The following is a 25,508-nucleotide window of genomic DNA, read 5'->3' as shown; positions in this document are numbered from 1 at the left end:
TGTGCTTTTAGCTGAGAAATGCCATCCTGGGAAGGGGTAAGAACTGGAGGGAATAAGAATAGAAGGGTGGATTTGTCAGACTTGGTAACAAATGGGGAAAAACAAATAGGTGTGGTGACACAGGTACAGACTTGTTATCAGCAGGGTTGAATCAGCTTGTGCAAGATTTTGACCGCTTAAATAGTGCTTTTGCCTTCTTGATGTTGGCAGCTAGTCACAGAGCTGTAATAAGCAAAACAAAACTGGTAGTTCTGAACTCTGGAAGCAGATTAGGGAAAACTTGTGAGTTCATCTAGCTCATGGAAGAGGAATGCACGATTACCAGTTTGAGTAGCTGACAAATCAGTAAGGTGGAATTAAGAATGTGTGGATGGGTGCTGAAGTGGGATGGAGTGGTACTGAAGGTTTGCTGGGGAACACTAGAAGTACTCCGAAGAGGGAGATGAGTCCTCGTTGAAGGCTGTCTGTAACGGTTGCTTTGTGGGCTGAGTTAGCATGTCCGTCAGAGTTCTTATGCAATCAGTGATTAAGTGTCTTCCAGAGACACCAGCGAGAGCACAAAGGATGTGCATGTTTGAACGCCTTCAGTTTGGTCCTAATTAGAACTAGAGTGTTGCCCACTGAACTGGGAATGGTGTGCTGAGTGTTCTGGCACTATGGTTTGTTTTGTTTTGTGGTAGTTGGGACTGCTTGCTTTCTTCCTACAACCTAGAGGTCTTTGTGTCTGTGTTTTTAAATGGCTGCTTTCCCAGGGCTGTGAAGAGCAATGGAGAAAAAAACTTAGGGAAGTGAATTATGTAATCTTCCTTTTTAAGGAGGAGATAAGTTGGATGCAAAGCATTAAGAGTTGACTGGTGGTGGTTTTTTGCTGGTATTTGTTTTCCCAAAGCTTAGAAATACCTGGCAATCACAAGACTGGAACAATGCTAATATTTGTGTTCAGGCTTGTGGGCCAACTTCAAGCACTAAACTCATTCCGCTTTCCTGAGGGTATCCTATCCTTCTATTACTGATACGTACTTAGAAGCTTTGTTATATTAACCTGCATGTTCTTCCCTGTGAATGATGCCTAGTCCGAACAGATTTGGAAGACCTGCCATACTCAACAGTCACTTGAAAAGAATTACAGGATTATCTAAGTTGAAACAGTCTGGTAGCTCAAACTGTTTTGTGTCTGAGTCAGATAAGTAATCTGGAAATCTGCTTTGATACATCTGCTGAAGAGTTGTAAGATGACATTGGAGAAATACAGCTTCAGCTGCAGAGTTGAGCAAATCTGCTTTTGGTAGCTAGCAGTTTGTGTGTGTTCTGTGGTCCATTTCAGAGCCCATGAAATCAAATAGTAGTCCTCTCAAAATGTAATTATTGAGTAGTGAAGCCAACTTGCTGATCTACAGCTAAATCATGTGTGACTAGAAGTAGTAAAAATTACTACCAAAATTCTGATGGGAAGTCAAGGTATTGCTTATGTGAGAAGAGAAGCAATGTTTGGATTTCTAACTTTTGCAGTAGAGATGTTTTATTCAGTTGCAGCAGGAAATCAGTAAATGAATGTTGTTCCTGTGTCAGAGCAGCAGATTACTACTGCATGACAAAGTTGGATTTCATACAGCCTCTTGCAGGTAATGTGGTTTGTCTGTTATTCCCAAGCAAATCCTTGGAGTTAGTGGTTACTCTGTGCTTCTTGGAAAACAGGCTGTTTCTTAAGCTTTGCTCATCAGCTCAGCAAATGCAGGAGTTGCTAAAATAACAGCAGTGTGGCTGCTGTATTTATCTGTTATCATTTTAGGAAGTACGTGTTGTGTCTTTGATTCAACCGAAGGCTACCAGCAGGAGGAGTTCACAGCATGCAGCAAGGAAGGGAAATCTGCACTGCAGTTTTAGAGTCAAGAAACAAGTTTAGGGTAGTAGCAGCAGTTGTAACTTCTGTGCATACACGTAAGTAGTAGTGGGGAGCTGAATGAGGAAATGACTGTTAATAAAAGGAAACAATTGACAATTGAGAGATGGTTGAGAGGGGCCACGCATGAACATGCATTGATGTGGCACAGCTTGACATATGACACACATGGACACATGACATGTTTTAACAAACATGCTTTCACATGCATAAATACAACATCTGTTGACCAGCGTCAGCATGGGGTGGCATTTGACAATTGTTGATATGAGATATGTTGACTGATGTGTTAACAAAAGAAACATGTGACATGTGGCATCATACATGTCATGACATCACAGCGCAGAAAAAGACATTTGTCAACATGCCAGTCATTGACAAGCATTTACATAACTCACGTTTGGACAAGTGTGACAGTGTGACACATGTTGACACACGTGAACACAAGAGTTGTCATGTCACACAGTGCCCTTTAACATGTGGTGACAAGCTTCAAGAGGTGTCACATGTCACAGTGTGACAACACTACATGCTTAGATGATGATGTATGTCATGCTACACTCTTTGGTGTGTTAGTGTGCCATTCACAGGGAAGAACATGTTAGTATGCTTTCTTTGGCATGCAAATTGCTTTAGTGGATGTGTGGATGCGACCACATAATGCTGGTGTATGTTGACATGGAAAGTCACATATCAACATGTGATGTGTCAATTTGCAACGCACTTACGTAGCCTGACCCTCTGGTATATGTGGCATACTTCATCATGTGTCAGTGCATGACATGCTTCTGCACATTGACATGCAACATGCTTCAGCACCCATTGTCACACATTAACGTGTGACATGTTTAAAAAAAATGTTTTGGCATGTAGCAGACTGAGGTGTATCAACATGTGACGTATGCTGACAGATCAACAGGCAATATGCCTCGACATCTGTTATCTCACAGTGGTGTTCTTAAATGCTTCAGCAAGCAACATGCTTTGATACATGTCATCACTCTGGACTCTTCAGCGTGCTTTGACACATGTTGACATGCTGTATGTTTTGGCATGCTTTGATGTGTGTTAACGTGTGATGATTTGGCACACTTACACATTGATGTGGACCTACGTTTATACACTTCCACATGTTGATGTGTGACATGCTACAACTCTCGAACACTCGGGCACATGAAACACTGATTTACGTGTGGTAATGCTGAACATGTGCTGGCACTCACTGGCACAGAATAAGCAGCAACATGCAGGGTGTTGATACATGACAGTGAGTATCAGCAGTGACAGAATACAGGGATGTGATACATGACAACGTACGAGATGAACTGTGTTGACTTGCATTGATGTGTGTCACACGTGCACTTTTGACATACACTGACACATCATACGTGGTGTGACAACACAAAATAAGTCAGCATGCAAGTCTTGCATGTGCATGAGCACATCGCATATGAACATATTTGAATGTCAGTCAGGGCTGTGCTGTACATGTTAATATGCTGCATGAATCAACACACTGCACACGTGAACACATGCATGCAACATGCTTAATACCATGTTCATTTTATTAAAACTATGAGAGATATGTCCCCAGTTGAAGATAGTGGAAAAGAGCCATGCTGATGATGACATTAGTATGTGGCCCAATGCTGTTGGAGCACTTGGAGCTTTTATCTTGTAGATCAGTTCTGCTGCAGCTCCATAGCATGTACCCCAGCATTTCCTACAGGTCAAGGGAGGAGGTCCTTCCCTTCTGCTCATCATCTGTGTGGCTGCACCTGGAGCACTGGCTCCAGTTCTGGGCTCCCCTGCGCAATTGAGATGTGGACATGCAGGAGAGCTGTGAAGGGCCTGGAGCACCTCTCCTGTGAGGAGGCTCAAGGAGATGTCAGCTGTCTTTGTAAACACCTGAAGGGAGATTACTCAGAGAACAGAGTTGGGCTCTTTGCAGTGGTGCCTAGAGCCAGGACAAGAGGCAGAGGGCAAAAACCAGAGCACGGGAGGCTCCCTCTGAACACATGCAGCAGCACTTTGGTGCTTTGCAGGTGGCAGAGCGCTGGCATGGACTGCCCAGAGAGGCTGTGGGCTCTCCTCCTTAGAGACCTCCAGAAGCACCTGGGCACCGTGCTCTGGGTGTACCTGCTGGAGCAGGGGCTGGGACGGGTGGACCCAGAGGTCTCTGCCCTCCTTAGACCTGCTGTGATTCTGTGATGCCAACTGATAACAGCTCCCTAAAAAGGCGTGCTTGAACACTCAGCGTGGTGTTTAAATTGGTAGTATTTACTGTGGTGGCTTATATGTACTAGTTAGTGAAGCAGAACTCTGCATTTGCTAAGTAATTCATTGATAGACAAGTTAGAAAGAACCAGCACCATCCATGTAAATGTGACTTACATTGTAAGAGCTGATTAGACTATCCTTTTCACAAGGAGGGATACAAACATATGGACCACACAGGCTTGGATCAAACTACTCTTACAGGAAGGAAAATGCAGGTGGTCAGATTCTGTGATGGTAATGCTCAGGGTAGGACTTTCCTCTGATAACTGTCAGGCATCTCACTGAGATTTATGGAGCCTCAGATCTTCCAAATGCTGTTTGTGCCCAGGTGACACTTCAAAGAAACAAAACCCCAAACCGTAGTGGCACAGCACTGGAAGGATTCATCACCAGGTATTTGCTGTCTTACTCAGGAATGTTCTTCAGGATTGTAACAAGCAGATAGGTAATAAAAGGCAGTCTTACATGTGTCACCTGTTGTAAGTCTCTGAGCTGTTCATCTGCAGAATAGAAGACTTAAGAGAGATTTAAGAAATGTATCAAACATGGAGAAGGGAGATTCTATAAGTGCCTTTACGGAGGGAAGGGCTGCAGTTTTGTGTATTAATAGAGAACAGAATACTTACAAAGGAAAGCTATCTTACAGTTTGCCATTGGAGAACAGGTCTAAAGAGGGATTTGTAGTCTGGAAACAGATGCATAAGAAAACAGAATGTTTATCCAAAATAATTCAAAGAAAATCTCAACCTGAAGTCTTTTATAGCATGAAAAGCTATAAAAATAACTTTAAAGGAAGGAGTCTTTATGAAGCTTTGATGTTACCCTAAAAACTGATTTGTTATTTAAAGTTAACAATTATAGTATTCCACTTCCTCGTCTTCCTAAATCTTAGCTGCAGTTACTTAGTGGAAAGATATTAATTTAATATGGGATAGCATCCACTTATGTTTGCTATTGTCTGTTAGCGTGTAGTAAAATGAGTTTCCAAGTAAGTTGGAATTTTGTGCCTCCCACTTAGGAGGAGATCTAGTCTAGAAATAATAAATCCATTAAAATCTGTTCCATTATGTGGTTGTTTCAGGTCCTGGATTTTATGGGTGGCTTAGCAGTCTGTTTTCCTATGGAAGCACGAGTCCCGTGATGCTGTGTGTGTGGGCTGCCTGTGCTCCCATTCATCTCCACTCAGATTGGTTTTGGCTTGTTGCCTGGGGTGGACGGTTGTTACAGCGAAGGATTTTAAGAAAACATTCTTTCTGAAGAAAATGAGGTTTCAAATTCTATGGAAATAAATAGCTGATAGGAGGGATTAATTCTGCTTGTGTATTCGTGGGGAAATTACAAATGCTGGTGTTTCAGAAGGGCTTTTCTTGGGCATGGGCCTCTTCATGGGCAGCACCCCGAGGTAGCTGCAAGATGTAAAAATGTATGTTGTGTGTTCACAGCGAGCTGCTGGAGGGAATTAGGAACAAAAATTGTAACTGGGTGCAGGATAATAAAAGGGGAGAAGACGTGTCCCAGCTGGTCACAGTGGGTTGGTTTAACCAGCTGCTTCTGACCATGTTCTGGTTCTGATGTAAATGGCTGTTGAACTCAAGCTGGTTTCTGCTCACAGCTGGGAATTCCTCAGAATTCCAGTAGCATTTTGAACTATGTGCTGCTTTCTGAATTTTGAACAGTATCGAGTGAAGAGAAAAGAAAACTTGTGTAGCTGAGGAGGTAGGCAGAGGAGTGGTGTGGTCTGCACTGTGATGAGAGACTGTCAGTTTCTCTGAATTCTGGGGGGGGTTCAGAAAAAGGTTGTCATTGCTTTGTATGAGCTACGTAACCAGACTGAAGCAAGTCTCAGCATCTGGGAAATACTTCTTTTTCTTGCTTGTATTAGTGCTTACACATGAGGGCTTGATTTGTTTTGAGTCTTAATCTGTTTGCCTTTTCTGTGTCTGGGAACTGCACTTCCAGACTCCTTTCAGTTATTTTTTTTCTTTCATTTTATTTTTTTGCTGAGGCTTTCTGTTGGATGTTTCTTTCAGCAGCTGGTAGAGGAGGTGAGACCCTAAGCAATATGCCTGTCCTGCTGCTGGTCTGTTTCTAAGGAGCTTTGGTTTCTTTCACGTGGAGCTAAATCTCTGGCAGCCTTCTTTTAAAGGAATAAACAGCAGAACCACAGTACTAATATTACAACCCAGAGAGATGAACAGCTACTTCCAACTCCCGAGTCCTTTTAATGAATTACTTGAATTTTTATCATTTATAGTTGCAAATAATGAAACATTGAAGTTTTAACATTTATTTTCTTTCTATTTTAAGGCAAGTATTGAAAAATTTGAACTGCTGTGCTAAATGTAAATATAATTGATCCATTCCAAACATTTGCTGATAAATTTGCGTTAATGAAAGCTGTTAAGAAATTGGCAGCACTCTAATAAGGAGTTTCATTTTTCTTTAAGATATGGTGGTTGAGCATGTTTTCTTATAAAGTTAGTGATTTCTGTAGCATATACTCTAAAGAATTCTGTGCTCTTCAGTTTTGTATATCTGATGCTTTTCTTTTCAACAGGTGGCGTTACTGGGATTAGATGTTTTAGGTGCCTTTGTCCACAGACTATCGGGACGCTTTAAATCCTACATAGGAACTGGTAAGTGAAAAGTCACCTTATTTTAAGACCAAAAGGAAGAAGGAATGCTGCACCCCTACCCCTAGCAGTGGTAGCTGGACATGTGGAGTTAAGTCCTAACTCAAATGCGTGAATTTCACTTATCTGCTCATTTCATTTTGCTGCTGTCCTTGAGAACAGATTGCAGTTCCAGGGCATTCACACTGTTGTTTTATCACAGGCTGTTTTTAACAGAAGTGCCTGGCTTCATGTCCTTGTCCAGAATGTGTGTGAATTATCTTGTGTCTTGTCCTCCTGCACAACCAGTTATGTTAAATTGCCTGTCAAAACTTCAAGCTTGCTCTTCTTTGGGTTTCCACCGTTGCCTTTAATTGTTAAGAAATCAGCAAAATTTGACAGGTTATGAATACAAAGATTAATTTGTGATAAGTTAATAACTAAATCAACAGAACACATGTCTTAGGATGCTGTGGAATAGTATTTCTGCTGCAGCAAAGTGCTACGGAACTTACATATTTTGTTGCAGAGGGTTTTGTTTGGGTGGTTGGTTTTGTACTTCGGTAAGGGAAATTGACTCATATTGTGCTCATGGAATATTGATTTATGAGTGCAGTTTGTAGCTAGCTACAGACAGTGCTGGGCTTCAAAGTCTTACTATGTTTTGGCTTATATTTTAGTTACTTGTAGAACTTGAAGTTTCAATGATCTTACTGATGGTTGTAATGCTTTCTCTTTGTTTCTTCTGTTTCTGCCTCAAGTGAGCTGTTCAGGTTCACACTTAGACTCTTCCATTGAAAAGGCTTTTTGTTCACTCCTGGTAGCTGTGTACACTGAGACTGTGAGCAAATAAAGATGTTTATTTATTTATTTATTCAATCTTGGTAGCATTTGTACGGAAAGGAGAGAAATACTGGCACTAGGTAACGTGTAGCATCAGTGGGCATCTGAAGCCAAGTATTCCAAAAGTATTTTCTAGAAAAGCTGAGAAGCAGTGCCCTCAACTGGAGTGAGTCTTCTGAGCATCTCCAAAATGAAGACCTGTAAGATCCATTATGCTCAGTATGCAAGTCAAACCTCTGCATGATCAGCTTTTCTATAAGCTTAACAGACAGAAACAAAAAGGTTACAGAATGCACCATGTCCTGTAAAAAGGTTTGGGTCATTTTCAGCTCATATCAGTGAAGCAGAAATACCAAAACTCGATGATAAATGCTGACTGAGGGTAATAGAGAGTTGAGAGTAATTAAAGGACGCTGTTGAAAAAGAAATCTGCTTCCTTCAAAATGTGAAGAACCACCAGTTTCGCAGATCATAATGTGTTGGCTCTGCAGATGTGACTCCAGTAACTCAGATCAAAGATGTGTGTCTGACAGTGGCCCATTTCCAGGTGCCTGAGAACAAAGTAAGAACAGGATAATACTGTAGGGATTACTCCTTCAACATGACGTGCAAACTGCCTACAGTCCTGGAGTTTAGAGCCAGCTGAGGCATAGATGTTGCCTTCAGTGTCTTCTTTAAAGTCGCTGTTTTTGTACAGTTCATGGTTTTTGAATCTATGTATGCTTTGACTTCTGAAGTGTACTGTAGTAATGCTTAATTGTGCATGGTGTGACAAAACTCATTTTTTGGACTGGCTATGTAATAACTTCATGCTTGCTTACCGCATACATTAAGAACGTAAGCCATAATTTCTGTTCTTCTTATAACTGACTGCCTGTCTTTGTCTCACTTATCTTCCGTGCCCTTTCTCTTCTATCCCTGTCTCTTCACTCCTCTGTGGTTTGTTTCTTGTACACTGTTCCACAGTTTTTATTGTTCTTGTTGCTGCTTTCAGTGCCTTTTAGTTGTAAAGCTTTTGAACTGAGGAATTCAAAACAGCTGAGAAGGAATCTATTTTCATTATGGCATAATTATGTTTGTTTCCATTACATCACAGATTACTTTCATAATTATTGATAATCCTTTTTTTTTTTTTTTTTTTACATTACTGCTTCCTGAAAATTGACCCAATGTATTCATGAAACTGTCTCACAACATGTTTCTTTTTCAGTGATGGTGCGTTTACAGCCCAGCCTGATGTTTCTCAGTTACTGCCTCGTGCATCATTCTCTATTTATTTCTATGATACCTTCATTCTTGTAAGCCCCCTTCTTGAGAATATTGTAAAAACTCACCTGCATTCTGTCAGCTGAGTTTCCTTCTGCAGAACTGTACTTCAGAGGGCTCTCAGAAGTTTGTAAGCTATCATGAAGGTGTTGCCTCCTATTCTCTGCTGGAGCTGATAGTGCATGTACTAATTTTAAGTATAGAAGGTTCTTTACAGCTAGAAGAAACTACTTTGGCTAGGGTTTTAGATGGGATGGCCTCTGCATTGTAGCTGGATGATGAAAGTTGCATGGAGGCAGGAAAAAAAGAAGTTATTTTTCTTCACCAGGGACTTCTACAAAGTTTCCATAACCATTTATTTGAGGAGATGGGGAATCCTGTACTGTAGATGTGCAGACTTCTGGTCTTCAGTAATCAACTGTGTCTATATTTTCCTCCTGCTGTCTTCCAGGGAGAAACCTTTCCAGGCCTGTTAATCTTGTTCAGAGATTTCTTTAATTGCACATAACAGTATGCTCCCTAGTTTTATTTTTTGGGTGATTTTTCCCTTTGTATTTTCAATGAATTCACCCTCAGTGTTTTCTTTTTAACATTTTCCATACGTCATCATTGCTGAAGCTGCTGTCAGTTCCTCATTGACAGCTCAACATTATTTTATAAAATCAGTGGGGCGGCAGGGGTGGTTTTCTTTTTAATTGGGAATGATCTGCACCTTCAGCTTCAGTCTCCAGTGGAGAAGTTATTCAAGTGACATTACAGTTTTGGTGGATTTTTTGGTTGTTGTTGTTAAAGGGAATTACTCCTCACCCAGACCTTGCTTCCCCTTCTCTGTGTGGTCCCTGAGTAGCTCCCTTCTGGCCTCTTGGTGTCCCTCTGGTTCTCCAGATGGGGCTGTGGGGGAATCAGTTTCCCAAGCAACACTAACAGAGGAAAATATCAATCTCTTCCCAGTTTGTTTCCATTCCTTGCAAATGCTCCATGATTTCAGTATCATGGCTTCTGGAAGGCAGTAGCTGTGTTCCCCAGTAGTGCTCTGCAGTGTCAGCAGCCTCTCAGACACTGCTCTGTAAATCTAACTGGAACAAGACGCTAAGTGCATATTTTAGGTGGCATAAACAGGAGATGTGCAACCCCTCTGTGGTTCCTGTGCTTTCGTTGGGTATTTTAGGATGTTAGAAAGCAAGCTATCAGTGATGATCTTTAAGCCTTTAAACTCACACTCTTCTCTGCAGGGTCAAGTGCTTCATCTGTCAAGGAAAGGCTTGGTCTGCAGATGGTGTCTGTTTGCATGGCTCAAGTGTATGCTAAGTCTGAGGACACCACTAAATTGGAGGAGCTGTTGACTCCCTCAAGGGCAGAGAGGCCTTGCAGGAAGATCTTGATATATGTGAGGGCTGGGCAGTCACCACGTGCCTGAAGCTGAACAAGAGCTAGTGCCAAATTCTGCACCTGGGATGAGGCAGCCCAGGACATGTGTACAAACCTGGGGACAAGAGGCAGGACTTCATTCCCTTCCAGAGGAAGCAAGCCAGTGTTGCACGTAGCTGCTTCCAAGGTGGCATCCTTTAATGAAGAACCACATCACATACTCCCTGCTGCTGACATGACTGTTTTAGGAACTTGGACACAACAATTTGGATTTTTTTTATAGTACTTAAAGCTGCTGTGAATTGCTTTACAAGCAATGAGAGTCAGGATATGTGTTAGTGGATAAGATTCAAGGATTATGTTCTGGAAAAATAGAGCAGATTAAGGAATATTTGAGTGTTCTGTCTCACTATTTAGTACTAATGCTCATTCTGTGATTAAAAGAGATTACGTAAGAGTACTTAATTGCCTTGTCACGATCTGTTTTCCCAGGTGAAGGCATCAATTATTAAAATACTGTATATAACAAGTAATTTGGTTCTCTAAAGAAGCGAACGTTGTTTTGCCGCTGTTCCTTATTCTGCTTCCCAGCCCATCCTTATGAGAATGGTTGCTTAAAAAATGTTATTTGTTCTTTTTTTTCTTCCTATTCCATATACAGTTCCTGAAAAAGTTTTAAGTCCTTTGACTGCCCTGATGTAAGAAATGCCAGCTGGAGTCAGACATAGATGCAGTGGTTCATTCAGTGGGGCCTGGCTTCCACCTGTGGTCGGTTACATCTTACTGCTTTCACATCCCCACTCATTGTACATCTGTGCCTTTTCTCTTTGGCAACTGTTTATCAACTCACTGTCCATAAATTTCTGAAATTCAAACCTGCTGATGCTGTCTATCTTTCAGTGTTCCACGACGATGGATTCTGAGAGTTTGCTGGTTTAAAAAATAAATAAACAAATAAATAGGAAAATCACAACAGCTCACTTGTTTTTAAACTGCAATCTAACTCTTTTCAGCACTGTTTATACCATGTTTTTCTAAACCAACGCCATCACCAGAGATTTCCACCATCAGAATGTTCAGTATACGACACACAAAAGTGATCAGTAACTCAGAATTTATTTATTTTTATTTAGAAGATGAATTTCAAAGGAAATTGTAGCTTTTTCCCCCAGTTAGTGAACAGCAGTTTTGGATGGAATGACATTTTTTGGATAGAAAGGGCTTAAACATGCAGCTTAATTGCAGTGTGACTGTTCAGTAGGTGGATTTAATGGTGTATGGAAAAATGTTTTCCTCCTTACCATGAAAATCAAGAAGCGTATTAGGATGAGATATCATGGGCATGTATGATGCTGAAAAACGTGATACTTTCAGGTTTTATGGACTCACTTTTTTGTCAGATTTTTATTAATTGATTTGAAATGCTGAAACTAATGTTGGCTGTTGGATAAGCCTAGGCCTAAATATAAAACCTGGAATAATTTAGGTTGGAAGCCTAAATAATTTAGGTTGCAGCCTATCAATACCTGAAGGGAACCTACACCCAGGAGGGGAGTAAACTCTTCAAAAGGGCTGACAACAGCAGGACTAGGGGAAATGGTTTTAAGTTGAAGGAGGGAAGATTTAGGTTGGATGTTAGGGGGAAGTTCTTTACTAGGAGAGTGGTTAGGCCCTGGAACGGGCTGCCCAGGGAGGTTGTGGATGCCCCGTCCTTGGACGTGTTTAAGGCCAGGTTGGACGGGGTCCTGGGCAACCTGATCTGAATGTGTATGTTTGGTGGCCCTGCTAGGCAGGGGGGTTGGAACTACATGATCCTTGGGGTCCCTTCCAACCCAGGTGATTCTGTGATTCTGTGGAAGGGACCTGTGAGTTCCTCTGGCCCAAGTCTCTGCTCAAAGTGTGACTGACCTCAGAAGTTAGACTAAACTTTGAAATTAAATCAAATTGTTCATCAAAGATAAAGCTTTTTTTTTTCTTTTTCAATTTATGTGAGAGAAGCCTGCCTCAGAGATACCTTGTTGCATGTAAATGCGTGTCAGTTGTTCTGACTTTGGCTTAGTAATCTCAGGAAGAACTGTGTTGGATATGCGCTGTAGGATTATTTTAAACAATAAATGTTGAATATTTCTTTTTTGTTTGTTTCAGGAAAGGCTGCAAAGGGAGACTCAGTTATCTGTATTTTTTTCCTCTAGAACAGATGTTTTAAGTGGCTCATATTTTTGAGTTTCAGAGAAGATAAACTTTCTGCAGCATTTCAGAAGAACCTTAAATCTCCTTCATTTCCCTGTATGGTAAATGATCACAGCTAATGGCCACAGCCCTTCTAGTCTGTGACTTCTTCCATCTTGGTGACAGATTCCCTAGTGTTATTACAAAAACCAGAAAACCACCCACACAACTCAGTCTTTAATGCTCTTTACCCTCTGTTCAGCTAGCACTGGAATTTGTATTTATTAAATAACCATAATTCTGTGTGATCAGGATGACTTTTATTTAAGTGATCAGTGCTGGTGAGTTGGAGTACCATCTGCTTGCTTCTGTGGATACTTCCCTGTATGACCCTTAAAAATACAGTGTCAATAAAGTAGAGCTGACAAACTGTAGCCTTCCTTTCTCTTTCTTGCCAAATTCTAATTAATTGTTAGTTCCCCTTTTCATAGTTTTCTTATCATCTAATGCATCTCTTAAAACTCTTTAGACTTGAAGCTCTCTTCTTGTGTTTCCTGGGGCTGAGACCCTGATGGATTCATGGTTATATCATGAAAGAAATGTGTGCCTTTTTTTTTCTTCCTCTCCCTTATTGATGATGAACAGCAGGTCTAATTAATCCCATTAATGCTTGTCTTGGCTCCTGGAGAGATGCAGAGAGGCATTCATGTCTGAGATATCTCCTGACTGAACTGTCTTGCTCTGGACCATGCTTCATCTTGAGGAGCATCAGAGGGGGAACAGCAAGGCCTTAGTGGACGTTTTAAGTCCAGAAGCCTGTTTAGAGGCTTCTGGAACAAAGAAAAGATTCTTTGTTTAGAAGCAGTCGTTGTGCTGTCAGACCAGCCATATCGCTGGCCTTGTCGGAGCCTCTTTGAGATATTCGCTTCTGTACGTCTTCCACAGAAAAGCAGTCTGCTCAGATTGCCAGCATGGCTGTTTTCCCTCCCTTCTGTCTGATACCGGCAGCCATTTAGTGCTGTTTCCTGAACTGGCAAAGTTTCTGAGAAACCTAGTAGACAACGGCTGCCTGAGTTTAATCTGTTTCTATCCCCAAGGCCTTTCTTTTAACATCTGAAACAAGAAGATGCACTTTTTCGTAACAGGGTTTTTACTTACACTGTTGTTGTTCCAACTCTGGTAGAGCTGACAAGAACCATCTGAAGTTGGTTCATGGAAATGTGGGTTGGCAGGAGAGGGTCTGCATAAAAGGGGCACTCTGAAAGAGTAGTGCTCAAGAGAAAAAGGAAGAAAGAGGGAGCTGGGAGCCATAATGCAAACTGAAAACTGTGTCATAACAGAAGGAACAATTGTTAAAGTTTAACAGAAGAAAGTTGTTTGTGCTACCTGTGGCATTCTTTGCTGCGGGGTCACACGGTTAAGCTGCTCAGAATTTTTTAAAATAAACTGGGTGCCATTCTAGGCACTGACTTCTGTGATTTACTTGTTTATTATCTCCTGTCCCTGTAGAGGAAATAAATATTTAATCTCCCGAGGCTGTACTCTGACTCTCCAGGCTGATTTTGACCCCAAATCTTACATACACTGTATGTATGTCCAACTAGCAGTGATAAAATCATTATGTGAATTTGTATAAATGAAGTTTTATTTAGGTTTACCAAGCCAAGAAAAGGAAGACAAACAAAGGAAAAGAAACCATTTGGGTAACAAGCTGTTAGGGATAGAATACTGAGATAATTCTTCATGCACTCAGAAAATGTGTAAATAGCAACTCAGCTGTAGATAGCAGGTTAGGTGGAGATAGGTCAGGCAGAATTAACGTGCACTGTAGAATACAATTGCTGACATCTCTGGGATGGCTGGTGGTGATGGAGGCTGACAGTACAATGTGGTGAGAGGGCAAAGAGAATGGGGCACAGTACTTCTTGGCTCTGCAAAGAGTAATCAGCAGCTCTGCGTATGGAATCAGTGTGTCTGAAATTTAGTGTAGTGTTTTTCTGCATATCAACAGAAAGGAGTCAAAGGAAGAAAGTTGTAACACCATCACTAGTTTTTCAAACCCATTTGAAATAATTTAAATAACTGCAACCTAACCAAACTACCCTGACAACCCACTGCTAAATCATGTCCATGTTCCACTATGTAGTGGAAGAAGTAAGAACAGCAGGATTAGTGTAAAGCAGTAGGAATACATGAGTCCATATTGTATGTGACACTGTATACTTCAGTGTGGTGAGTTCCCAAGTTCCTCAGTGAACACTGCCTTCATGTATGATGCTGCTTCTGCATCTTCACCTTCCTGTTAACTCCAGCATCAATTTGAGACTGTTTAGTTGGCAGACTGAGGCCAGAAATTACCAAATGCATATGTTTGCATTGCAGCATAAAGAGGAACATCAGGTTGATAGCGTGTGAGAAAATATAAAACTTTGTCACCCAAATGATTGTTCAGTTGTGTTTGGAATAAAGTTGGGAGATGAAAGCATTGTTCTCATTGATGTACTTTCTGGTCATCTGTTTGGGAACTAATAGCGTCTCACCTTCTAATGCAGGAATTTCAGTATTGCAAGTGTGTCTTAAATTGTTCCTGTTAGGGGTAGAGACAGGTTAAATTAAAAAGTTGAGAATTTGTTTTGTAAACTCTTAGTGCACAAATACCCAGTGTTTACTTCCTAAGGTGCTGAAAAATTTCCATAATTTCTTCCTGTTCTCTTTGTTCCAACATGTCTGGTAACTTCTGCTTTTCACTGATGTGTGTGTGTCTTCATGGAGTGTGAGCAAGTCCTCAGTTCTTATGAAAAGACAAATACAGGTACTAGGGCTGGGATAGCGAGTAGGCAAAGCTGCTGCTCTATAGTTACTGTGCTGGCTTATCCCGATGTAGGGTATTGGTCTGTATTGAGCTGTAGTCTCTGAAGTTTGGCTGTAATTGGGCTTAGGTGAGGCTTCTGCTAAGAAGTCAAAGTTTCTTGTGCTCTGTGGTCTTGGCTGGACAGGACTTGCATGGAAGAAAAAGCCAGGAGGCACTGAGTGAACGCTAGGCAAGGAGGCCTAGGGAAGGGAAAAGAGAAGGCCATACCAGGATGCTGAAAGGAAGCCAAGTGTCTTGAGAATGGTCTAAGAATGTTTAGGTAGGGAGATGTGTTTCCCACTTACCTGGAGAAACAAGAGCAAACACCTTCAAGCTATTTTTTGTCACTAATGCAGAAAAAAGTGGTAATACAAGTAGCTCTTGCTAAACATGTAGAACGTCTGGAAGAAGAGTGGTGGAGGCATTAGGAACTCCAATTGTTTGGTGGAGTTGCCCTTCTAGGTGAGCATTCTGAAACTTTACCTATGGGCAACTAACTTAAAGTCATTTCCTATGTTTTCTTTCCCCCTACTTAGGGGGAAAAACGGGAAGCCTGCAGACTTGTGGGCCCTTGAACAACTCATGCAATAGATAGTTCCTCTGCCAGAGCCAGCTGGGTGACAAAGGCTGGCATGTTTAGTAGTCTGTGGGTTGTGTCATCACTTAGTTTAACACAGTGATCTCATCATCTCTGTTCAGGCTCTCCTAGTAGCTGCTCTGTGTGCTTAGTGCTTTCGGCCTGGTATCTGCAGCTCCATGAATTGACTCAGCCTGCTGATGAGTCACCACCAGAGCCCTGCTCCAACAGGGCTGGCACTCGCTGTGCTTCCCTCCCTTGGAACAGCTCACTGCTTGGTTTTGTTTCCCTCTTTATAAGTAAGAGTTGCCTTGAGCTGTGCAGTAGTCAGGTGAGCGTTGTGGGCCTCAGCAGTAAGGGATGGTGCAGTTTGCAGTTAGCTGAGAGGTGCTGCAGAGACTCAGGAGAGGGACTGCTGGAAGGAAAGAGGTAGCCAGTAAATGTACAGATTGTTTAGGAGGGATCAGCTGTGTACTCCCAAAGCTGATTTCTGATGTTCAGGATGTTTCTTTGGTGTTCACAAAACGTGGTGTGGGGGGAAGCGCTTCAAAGTGTAAAATGAAGGCAGCTGTACTGACTTATTCAGAGGAAAAGGGGAAGAGAAAATAGAGGAAAAATGCAGAAGCTGCATAACGAGAGCTAGAGATGTCAGTGCAGTATGCAGGGCCAGGTGAATTAAGTGTTCAGATTAGAACAATTAGGAAGTCTTGGGATACAGTTGGAGAAAAAGTCAAACCTCAGCAATGTATTTGTCCAGTAACAACAAGCTGTGGAGACAGCTGTGGATTTTAATTCTGTTGTGTAGGAGCAGAGGACTGAGGAGACATTCAGAGTTAACGATTCCGTTCCCTTTCTTTGGCTGGCAGCGCTTCTGTTTTGTTATAACATTATCAAGCTCTGTTAGAACTCTTCCATATCTTCCTTTCAAAAAGTTGGGGGACGGAGTTTTATCTTTGGTGAGCAGAACAGCAGTCAGTGGCTGAGAGAGGGATCAAGCAGCAACTATAAAGGGCTCTCTGGTGTTGTAAATGCAACACCAAACACATCAAAGGCAGATTTGAGGTGTAATTTTGTGAGCTGGTGTTGGAATATGAGAGTCTCCAAAAGGCTCGTGGTAAATATTAAGCTGGTGTTAAAAGTTTGAAATAAATGACCCAGTAATTGCTAACCTGGTCCCTGCTCGGGAGGAATACTGAGTTGGAGGACAATTACAAAGCCTGGTGTCGTGATCTGTGTTGAGTAAAAGCTCCGGCTAGGATTACCTCCCTGCTGCTTCCAGCTTTTAGAAACCTGTGAATCAGATCAGAAACAAAAGCTAATGCACGAGGTTGAGCTGTTAAGAGGTAAATGTTACTGTTAGCCTGTGACACTCATTCTCCCAGGTTGTGTTTCAGGTACTGATAGTGCCTCTAAAAGCTCTGTCCCCAGGGAGCTAAGTGGGAGGTGACATCCCTGCCAATTCCACCTCGCTTGTAAAGGCCTGAGCAAAAGCAGAGCACTCAGTGTTGTTGCTGCTCGCTTCTTCAAAGCGGTACTGAGAGCGCTGGGGGTTGGAAGGATCTGAGTGTGTGTGTGGGCCCCACACAGAGGGCGGGAAGGTGGTCCAGCAGGGCGTCCTGCACAGCGCTGATCAAAGCGTTCCTTCTGTGAGTCGCCCGATGATCAGATGGCATTAATTTGTTTGTCAGGTGCCTTTATGAACTTCCCTCCGTGCGCATGCAAATCAAAGGTTTCTCATGTTCAGTTTTTAGCGAGTTCTAATTTGTGGGATGTGAAATCCATCAGCTCTGATGTAATTTTAGTTAAATACTACTTGAGGATGCTTTGTTGTGAAATAATAAGTCCAGTTGCCACAAGATACACCGTGTGAAAAGAAGGATTTAAATATGTTGTGTTTTCATAATGAAATAGCAAAATCTCAGTGATTTGACAATATCCTATTTTGGTCTCCTCCCCTCCATTCCCTGGGTCTTAGCGTTGTTCTTCAGAAAAGCCAGACATTCAGAAGTCTATGGCATACTTCCTGAAGGTTAAATGGAATCCATTCATACAGTTCTTAAGACAGGGAGCTTTATTTCTTTTTTCAGATCGTGTTCTTCAATTGCAGTTCAGTGCATTTGTTGTTAGTTTTTGTAACGTATTCAGGAATACATTTCAGGATTGAAAATACTTTGGCCAACTTACAGTCAGCTTTTGTTTTTGAATGAGGTGTACCTTACATCTGTTTGAGAAAATACCCTTTTGAGTTTGAAAATCTTCACTGGAAAAGCGTTTCTTTTCTTTTTTTTCTTTTTTTCTCTCCTGTAGTTCTCCTGCCTTTGATAGATCGTATGGGAGATGCCAAAGATCAAGTTCGAGAGCAAGCACAGAATCTCATATTGAAGCTGATGGATGAGGCAGCACCGCCCATGGTATGGTTTCACTTTATATAGATTCAAAAGTAGGTCTCTATTAAGCATATTACTTTAGCTTGACTTTGAATTTATCATAACGTTATAGTGACTGTTAATGAATGCATGCTAAAGATATTCTTAATGGGTTAACAGTGATGCTTTGTTCAGCTGAAGATAACCTAGCACAGCATAATTCTGCAGTTTTCACATATTGTAACTAAATTCTGATTAGATGTTTTCATGTCATGTGGCAGGACTTTGTTAATTAAATGCTGGAAACAACCTCCCGTGTCTGAGTTTGTATGGTGGGAATAAGTAAGTTTATTTAGCTCAGAATTTAAAATTTACTTTGTGCCTGAAGAAGTAGGAGTAGTCTCACAGTTCAGATGGTGCATTCTGACGTAGAACATCTAGCTTTCTGCATGTTTGACAGACATGTGAACCTTTGACGAACTCAGATGGGGATGTTTCCTTCTGCCTCGTCGTATGTTGAAGTTTGAGTTCAGCAAACCTTTCTACAGCTGTTAGAGCTGTATGGCTTCCAAGTGCTAAGTCTGGTATATCTACTCAGTGAGTCTAGCAAATGTGCATGTTTTAGCAGGACGTTATTGATGGAGGAGTGACATTATTTGGAACTCTGAGAACCCCAGTTGTCAGGAGAAAGTTCTTTGAGGCCTTCATTTCTTAAAAAGATCTGTTTCTGAGTCTAAATGGCAGAAGTTAATTGGGAATGTCTTATTTCTTGTGAACCAAAATGAAGTTTTTCTGCTTGCTAATTCTTGGCTTTGTTTATTCATAGATAGAAGTTTGAATGTTTGTACATAGGGATTATGATTTTTTTAGATCTGCAGTGAGAAGACTGTTCATGACTGCGTTGTTTGTGTGCTGGTACAAAAATATTGCAAGCAACTGCAGAAATTTAGATTTCAAGTAGGATTTAGGTATCAGAGCATCGCAGTGTCATCCATGAAGCCTAGCCTTTATCCACTCACTTGTACTTGTGATCATATTCATTGCCAAGAGATGTTACAGCACTTGACGCTTAATTACTCATTGCTTGGTAGCTCACAAGTAACACGGTCCTGTGCCCAAGATGCTCTGAAGTGTCTCTCTCACATCCAACCCTACAGTAACAGCATTTGGATAGATGCATTGCGTCTTGCAGACGCTTTCCCTTAAACAGTCACTAATAAAGAGAGTGGTTGTGCTGATTTTGTGTGGGCCCTGCTGAACAAGTTGTGGTTACTGGTGCATCTTTCCATCTCCAAAGGGAGCATTTGTTGTTAGGCTGTACACTGAGACGGTAGAAGGAAGCTTCCCCTTTGAAGCTTACCCACAGTATAAGAAACAATACAAGATTTGTAGAGTGCAAGGAACAGAATGTGTAAGTGAGAGGAGGCATGGTTCAGGTGTCAGCTCCCAGGATAGCTTTTATGTATCATTAAATATTTGAAAAAAAAGCATCTATCATCATCATAGCAAGGACCAAAACAGAGGAGTCTTTCCTGTGCCTCCTACAGAGTTTTAGGCTCCCTTTGCTGCAGAGAAACATCCCTTTGGAGGAGCTGGGTGGAAACCTTTTTGGGGGATAAAATTTGTAAGTTTCTTCCTGATTGTCTCCTCTGGTTTGTTCTGATGTGTTCTTGAATAGTACTAAATTTGTCCTGTTGTCAGTTCCTTTTTCTCATTTTTATTGTTTGGGTTTTTTGTGTCGTGTTGTTTTTTGTTTTGTTTTTAAGAGCTTGTCATGGCTGTTTATGTGCAGGGTATCATCAAAATAAGAGTACAGACAGTATTAATGCATGAATAGGATAAAGAGAGGTCAGCACAAACGACTGCTAGCAGAGCTGAAGTTTCTTAGAAGCCTTTGAATTTCTGATGAGATGGATTCAGTACTCTCAGTAGGTTTAATAGCAAAAGATTGAATTTTTTTTCAGTCTGCCTTCTTTCTTTGTGCAATTTCTTCTCTGGCTGCTTCTGCACACCTAGTGGGGAGATTTCCTTTATTTCACATTGGTCCTGTACAGTGGGCTAATTGGAGGGATGTTTTCTTCAGTAAAATCCTGTTCTTTACCGTTAAGCTGTGCAGTCTTGGCAAGCTATATTCTGATTGTCTAAGGTTTTTGGTTTTTTTCCTCAAAATGTGATGAAGTATAAGGCACACAAACAAGAAACCACGAGACGGATCCAAGTGATCAAGTAGGCTCTAGCTAAAACATCTGCTGTGAAGTGTGCTTCCTCATCAGTGCAAACGGTGCAGGATTCCCTGTTCTCTCACTGCCTGTTTTGGTGACCGATAGCTGTTTGTATTCCTTCTGCGAAGCCAAACACAGTCATTGGTATCTAGGAGATGTTATGCAGTCCCTGTACATCGCAGTTGCAGCCCTCCAGGGGCAGGAGGGAGGGTGGTGCCTGCACACGAGATGTGCTGCTGGCAGAGTGCGGCCATTGCTAGGCGACGCTGCCGCGGATGCTCGCGCCGTGCCGGCTGTAATGGCAGCGCTGCAGCTGGGGGAGTTGCACTGTGGGGCTGTGCATCCGCTCTGAGGTACCACTGGGAATCCCACGTCTCGTAAGCTTTGCGTTTTCACTTTTACACCCTGTGCAGCTGGAGATTGGCAGGGAGATGGAGAGGTAAAACGATGAGCTGGACAGTGAAAGGCAAAGGGAAGCAAATGGGCAGGAAGGTAACCGAGGGCTTAGCGAGCCAGAGAATTGTGCTATGGAAAGCAGCACCAGCACAAAAGGAGAAGTGAAAGCAGAACAGAAATGGAAGCTAAGAAAGTAGAACAAATAGGCAAGAAATAACCAAAAAATTAAGAAGCAAATTTAAAGCAGAAGTAGGAGAGAAGTGGACAGCAGGAGTGTGGATAAATGCAAGCTAAACTGGGTGAGAGGAAATGTTGGCCAGGAAACAATGTGAAGCAGAAGGGATATAGCAACTTCTGCTGGAGTCCCTAGTTGGAAATGTCAGTGTTCGTGTTTAGCAACTGTAACAATTCTGTATATTTTCTAAAGCTGTTTCTGGAGCAGTACAAATACATAGCTAGATTTCTGAAGAACATTTCTTGAAATTGTTTTTAGTTTACGAGTAATCTGTACTGTGTGTGTTACTGCGTATCTTATAACTTAATTTTATCTGCAAAGTCTCTTTACTTTTCCAATGGACCTGTCTTGCATTATTTCTGTGTTATGAATGTAGAAAATGGATAGAATTGCACTGTATTGTGCTCCTGGTAATCAAAGACAATTGTTTCTGTTTTATAGTACATTTGGGAACGCCTTGCTGCTGGTTTTAAGCACAAGAATTACCGATCCCGAGAAGGAGTGTGTTTGTGTCTTATTGCAACCTTAAACATGTAAGCTTTTTGTTTCTATGGAGACATAAGGATTCTATCCTTTTTCTTAATTGTCCTTTCTTCTCTGAAACTAATACTTCAGGAAGTCTGATTCAGTTAAAAGAATAAATGGGAAAAATCTGAACAACTTAACCAGTAAGCTTTCCAAAAGAAAGACTGAAGGTATAATTTTTTTTTTTCCAGAACTAAATGTGGGACTAGTAAGAGAAAGATGGAACTTGATTGATGGTTGTATTTTATCAATGCTGAGCTAAAGATCCACTTTCTGTTTTTCTGCTAGAAAAATAATTTTTCTTCTTCTTTTTCTCCAGTTATGGTGCCCAACCATTAAGTCTCAGCAAGTTAGTACCACATCTGTGTGCAGCATTTGGTGACTCAAATAGTCAGGTAAGTGTTTCAATACTTCCTAGTGCTTCAACAGCCATATTTAGAGAGAAGGATGAATGCAAAATGAATAAAGGCACTTGAGAAAAATTGTTAAGTTTGCTTTGTAGTAGGTCATTATTTTGTAGTTAATTTTTTAACTTGCAGTTAAAAACAAAACAAAACAAACACCTTACATGGGTAAAACATCTGCAGTGAAAATTAAGTTGTAGTTCATAATGATGACATCTGTTGAACTTCAGAAAGCCTTCAAATGGAAATGGTTAAATTGTCTCAACTTTTCTAAAGCTGTGTCTTATGGGAAATACTAAAAATACAGTGAAAAAGAAGCCAGCATTGGCAGGAGATGGGCAAATAAAAACTTGTTTTTCTGCTTACCGTGTTGGTCTTTGTCTCCTATACATACCATAGCATTTCTCTATTCTGGAGAAAATCTGTGAAGAATTTGTCTTGTTTGTTGCCCATTAGTGAAGAGGTAGTTTATATCTTGCTAAAGCAGTTCTAGTTTTAGTGCAGATTGCTACAAAGGACTCAGGTATTCCAGAAATTCTTTGTAGAGAATAATGACGTGTCATTGGCAGTTTTGGTTGTGATAATTATGCTTTACATTGCTGTAAAAGGCACTTCATCTCTTGCTGTAATCATTTTTTCCCTTTACCCTAGATATTTTTACTCCCATCCTTGTGCTTATGTGAAACCACGTAATTCCTTACAAAGAAGTTCAGGAATCACTTTGGCCCACTCTTGTTGGCTGTCACATACCTAGTTTTCTAGAAGGTCCTTGCTGCACATAGGAAGTGGTCAAAGCAAGATGATGAGGTGTCAGGAGCGAGTTCAGGGACTGACTTTTGGAAGTGTTGCCTGGTGTGATAAGCTCCTAAAGACAGCCCTTGTTTCCACAGATAGTGTTCTTATGCCATTCCCAGAAATTCCCTCCACAGCTGTTATTTCTAGGATTTTTCATTTACCGTCTGGAGATGCTCTAACTTGGAACAAATTCCATCTTGAAATAACAGTTGTGTTTCCTTTCCCTTCCATCTTCACTGTTTGAACTGTTCTGTGAAATGAGTTGGCGCACAGGTCTGGAAGATTAGTGGGTTGTCAGCAACATGTTGTTTTGCTTTCTGAAATGCTGAAATGAAATAATAATTTAAACTTGGCTTTCACAGGTGAGAGATGCTGCCATACTAGCCATTGTGGAGGTTTATAGACATGTGGGGGAGAAAGTACGACTAGATCTTACAAAAAGAGGAATTCCTCCTGGAAGGTGAGCAAGTGGTTTTGATTTTGTGATGCTGACCCAGAATGTTGTGGTGTTTAATGCTTCTGACCTTCATTTTACAGTCTTTTCTGCTTGGAAGAGGTATATGAGTTTATAACCAAAAGCAGCCTAACATTCAGCAGTTAAAATTCCTTGATTTTAGGAGAAGGCAAGAGCTCTAGAATAGTTTAAAAAATATAAAATAATAGTAAATCAAAATTATGCATATATATATATATATAATGGGAGCAGTGAGAAATACAGTAAACGGTAGGGAAATAGCTGAAAAATACTTGAATACTTGAAAATATTCATAATGTTCCTTACTCTAGAGTTTGTGTTTAACATGAGCGTAGAGAGTCACAACTGAAGAACTTAATCCTTCCCATGCACTGTGCATGTGTGAGAGAGAAGTGTGTGCACATCCGTGGAAGTGAGATGGAAGTATGGCACATCCTGCCCCAAGTCTTTACTTTCTTGAAGATAGTTATAATGGCAAATGTCCTCCCTTGCTTTTGCTAACTGCATCAGAAGAACCCTCTCTTAGAAAAAAAAAGTCTTAACCTGAAACTGAGGTAACACTGAGATACAAACTGAGATAACACTGCACTCTGAGTCCTAATGGTTTCTTTATTTTAAGAGAGCTGATTGTGTCTGCTACGTGGGCTCAATCAGGATATCAGAATGGATTCTGTGGCTCACGAGAACACTGAAAATTGTTAGCCTTAGTTTTAATGGTTTATAAGGTACTGAAATACTGTCATAGGAGAATGGTGTTAAATTTCTTGTTTCACATGCTAGGCAGAGCTCAGCCTCTTTGGACCAAAACTTATCCTGCCTGTAGGAATGGGAAATTGTATGCATTCTCATCTGTTTGATGATTGTTACAGTTCAGGAGTATGAAGTGATTACATGGTTACCACAGAAGATGTGTTATTAGTACAGTTCCAAAAATTCAGTTCCACAGCAGATAGTTTTATCTGAGAAAATCCTTCTTGCATTAAGCCAGAGTCTTGGATGTTCTTTGGAACAGAGAATGCAAGCAAAAGAATGCAGATAACAGCAGCTTTTGTCTGTGCTATGAATGTTGGGTCTGACCATAAGTCTGGGTTCAGCACTCATCCTGTTCACATTTCCAAGTGATATAAACTAAGTCAATCTTGAGATCCAAATAGGATTAAACACCACAGGAGCTTTGTCTCTCCAGGCTAATCAACAGCTTCTAACTTAACTTGCAGTAGGGACCAAACTGCTGATTCCTACTGCCAGAATCACTTGAGGACCAAATTCCCCTTGATCTGAAAGCAAGCATAATTGTGCCATTTTCATTTACATAAATAAGCAAAGCTGGACTTCGTGCATATCCAGCTGGTTCTTGCCACTGAATCTCAGCAGTTTCACACCTGACAGTCAAGCTTAGCACAAAATACATGAACTGAGGTTCAGTGTCGTGTCTTCCCAAGTAATCTTCAGGTTGGGAGGAGGTGATGGGTTACAATTTGCATGAGTTGAGCATGAAGCTACTGGTCTCCATCCCTAGTATTGATGGGAAGCAGAATTCCTGCTGTCTCTTCCTACTTAACACAGAAACAAGGCAGTTGACAAAGCTCAGGAAAGACAGATTAGCTCTGTCTCAGACAGTTGCTCCTTCACTGGCAGACCCAGTTTAAGAGCTTTTTTTCCCACTGCCTGCCAGAAGTTCTCCCTTCGCTTTGATTCATAAAACTTTTCGTATGGACGTGCAGGAGCTATGGTCTGTGAAACAGCTTGATTTACGGTACCACCTTACCGTTGTTCTGAGGGAAATTTATGTTCATATTTGTGTGTCTGGGTAGGTTTTAAGGATTTTAAGTAAGTATTACGGATAATCTGTAGTTCAGACGCAGCTGCTTTCAGTTGTTCAGATCAGCCTTAAAGAATGCTATTGCAGCTTTTTCACTGTATGACAGTGCATTACAATTGCAAGCATAAATATTAGCACCATTACTTCGATATTTGGTAAACATGTGATTTCAGAGAATGTAGGCTTGCTTCGTTTGCATAACAAATTGCACATTAGAGGTCCGTGTGTTGCTGCCAGAGTGCACTGTGCCTTAAAGCTGAGAATAAGAGCTCATGTCAGCCGGAAGGAAGGCAGGAAAGTTCATCAAGCATTATTTAGAGAAATCACTCAAATTATTTAAATACGAAAGTAGTGTATACATTTTATGTCTCTATAAATATAAATGTACATCGTAATTCACAA

At 41.1% G+C, this 25,508-nt stretch overlaps 1 protein-coding gene across 29 annotated transcripts in view; it reads left to right on the top strand.

The window, feature by feature from the left end:
- CLASP2 (cytoplasmic linker associated protein 2) overlaps positions 1-25,508 on the top strand; it is a 128,206-nt gene that overhangs the window by 2,291 nt on the left and 100,407 nt on the right. For 27 of the 29 annotated variants that reach the window (XM_048952032.1, XM_048952069.1, XM_048952033.1 and 24 more), the window contains exons 2-6: positions 6,738-6,816; positions 18,174-18,277; positions 21,527-21,618; positions 21,930-22,005; positions 23,172-23,269. In XM_048952032.1, the coding sequence (XP_048807989.1) occupies positions 6,738-6,816; positions 18,174-18,277; positions 21,527-21,618; positions 21,930-22,005; positions 23,172-23,269 (449 nt within the window). The other 2 variants (XM_048952066.1, XM_048952067.1) reach the window with 2 other exon arrangements.

Source organism: Lagopus muta, chromosome 7 (genome assembly GCF_023343835.1).
Source record: "Lagopus muta isolate bLagMut1 chromosome 7, bLagMut1 primary, whole genome shotgun sequence".
Classification (NCBI taxonomy): Eukaryota; Metazoa; Chordata; class Aves; order Galliformes; family Phasianidae; genus Lagopus; species Lagopus muta.
Note: the sequence above shows the minus strand (reverse complement) of the source record. Positions and strands in the feature narration are given on the sequence as shown.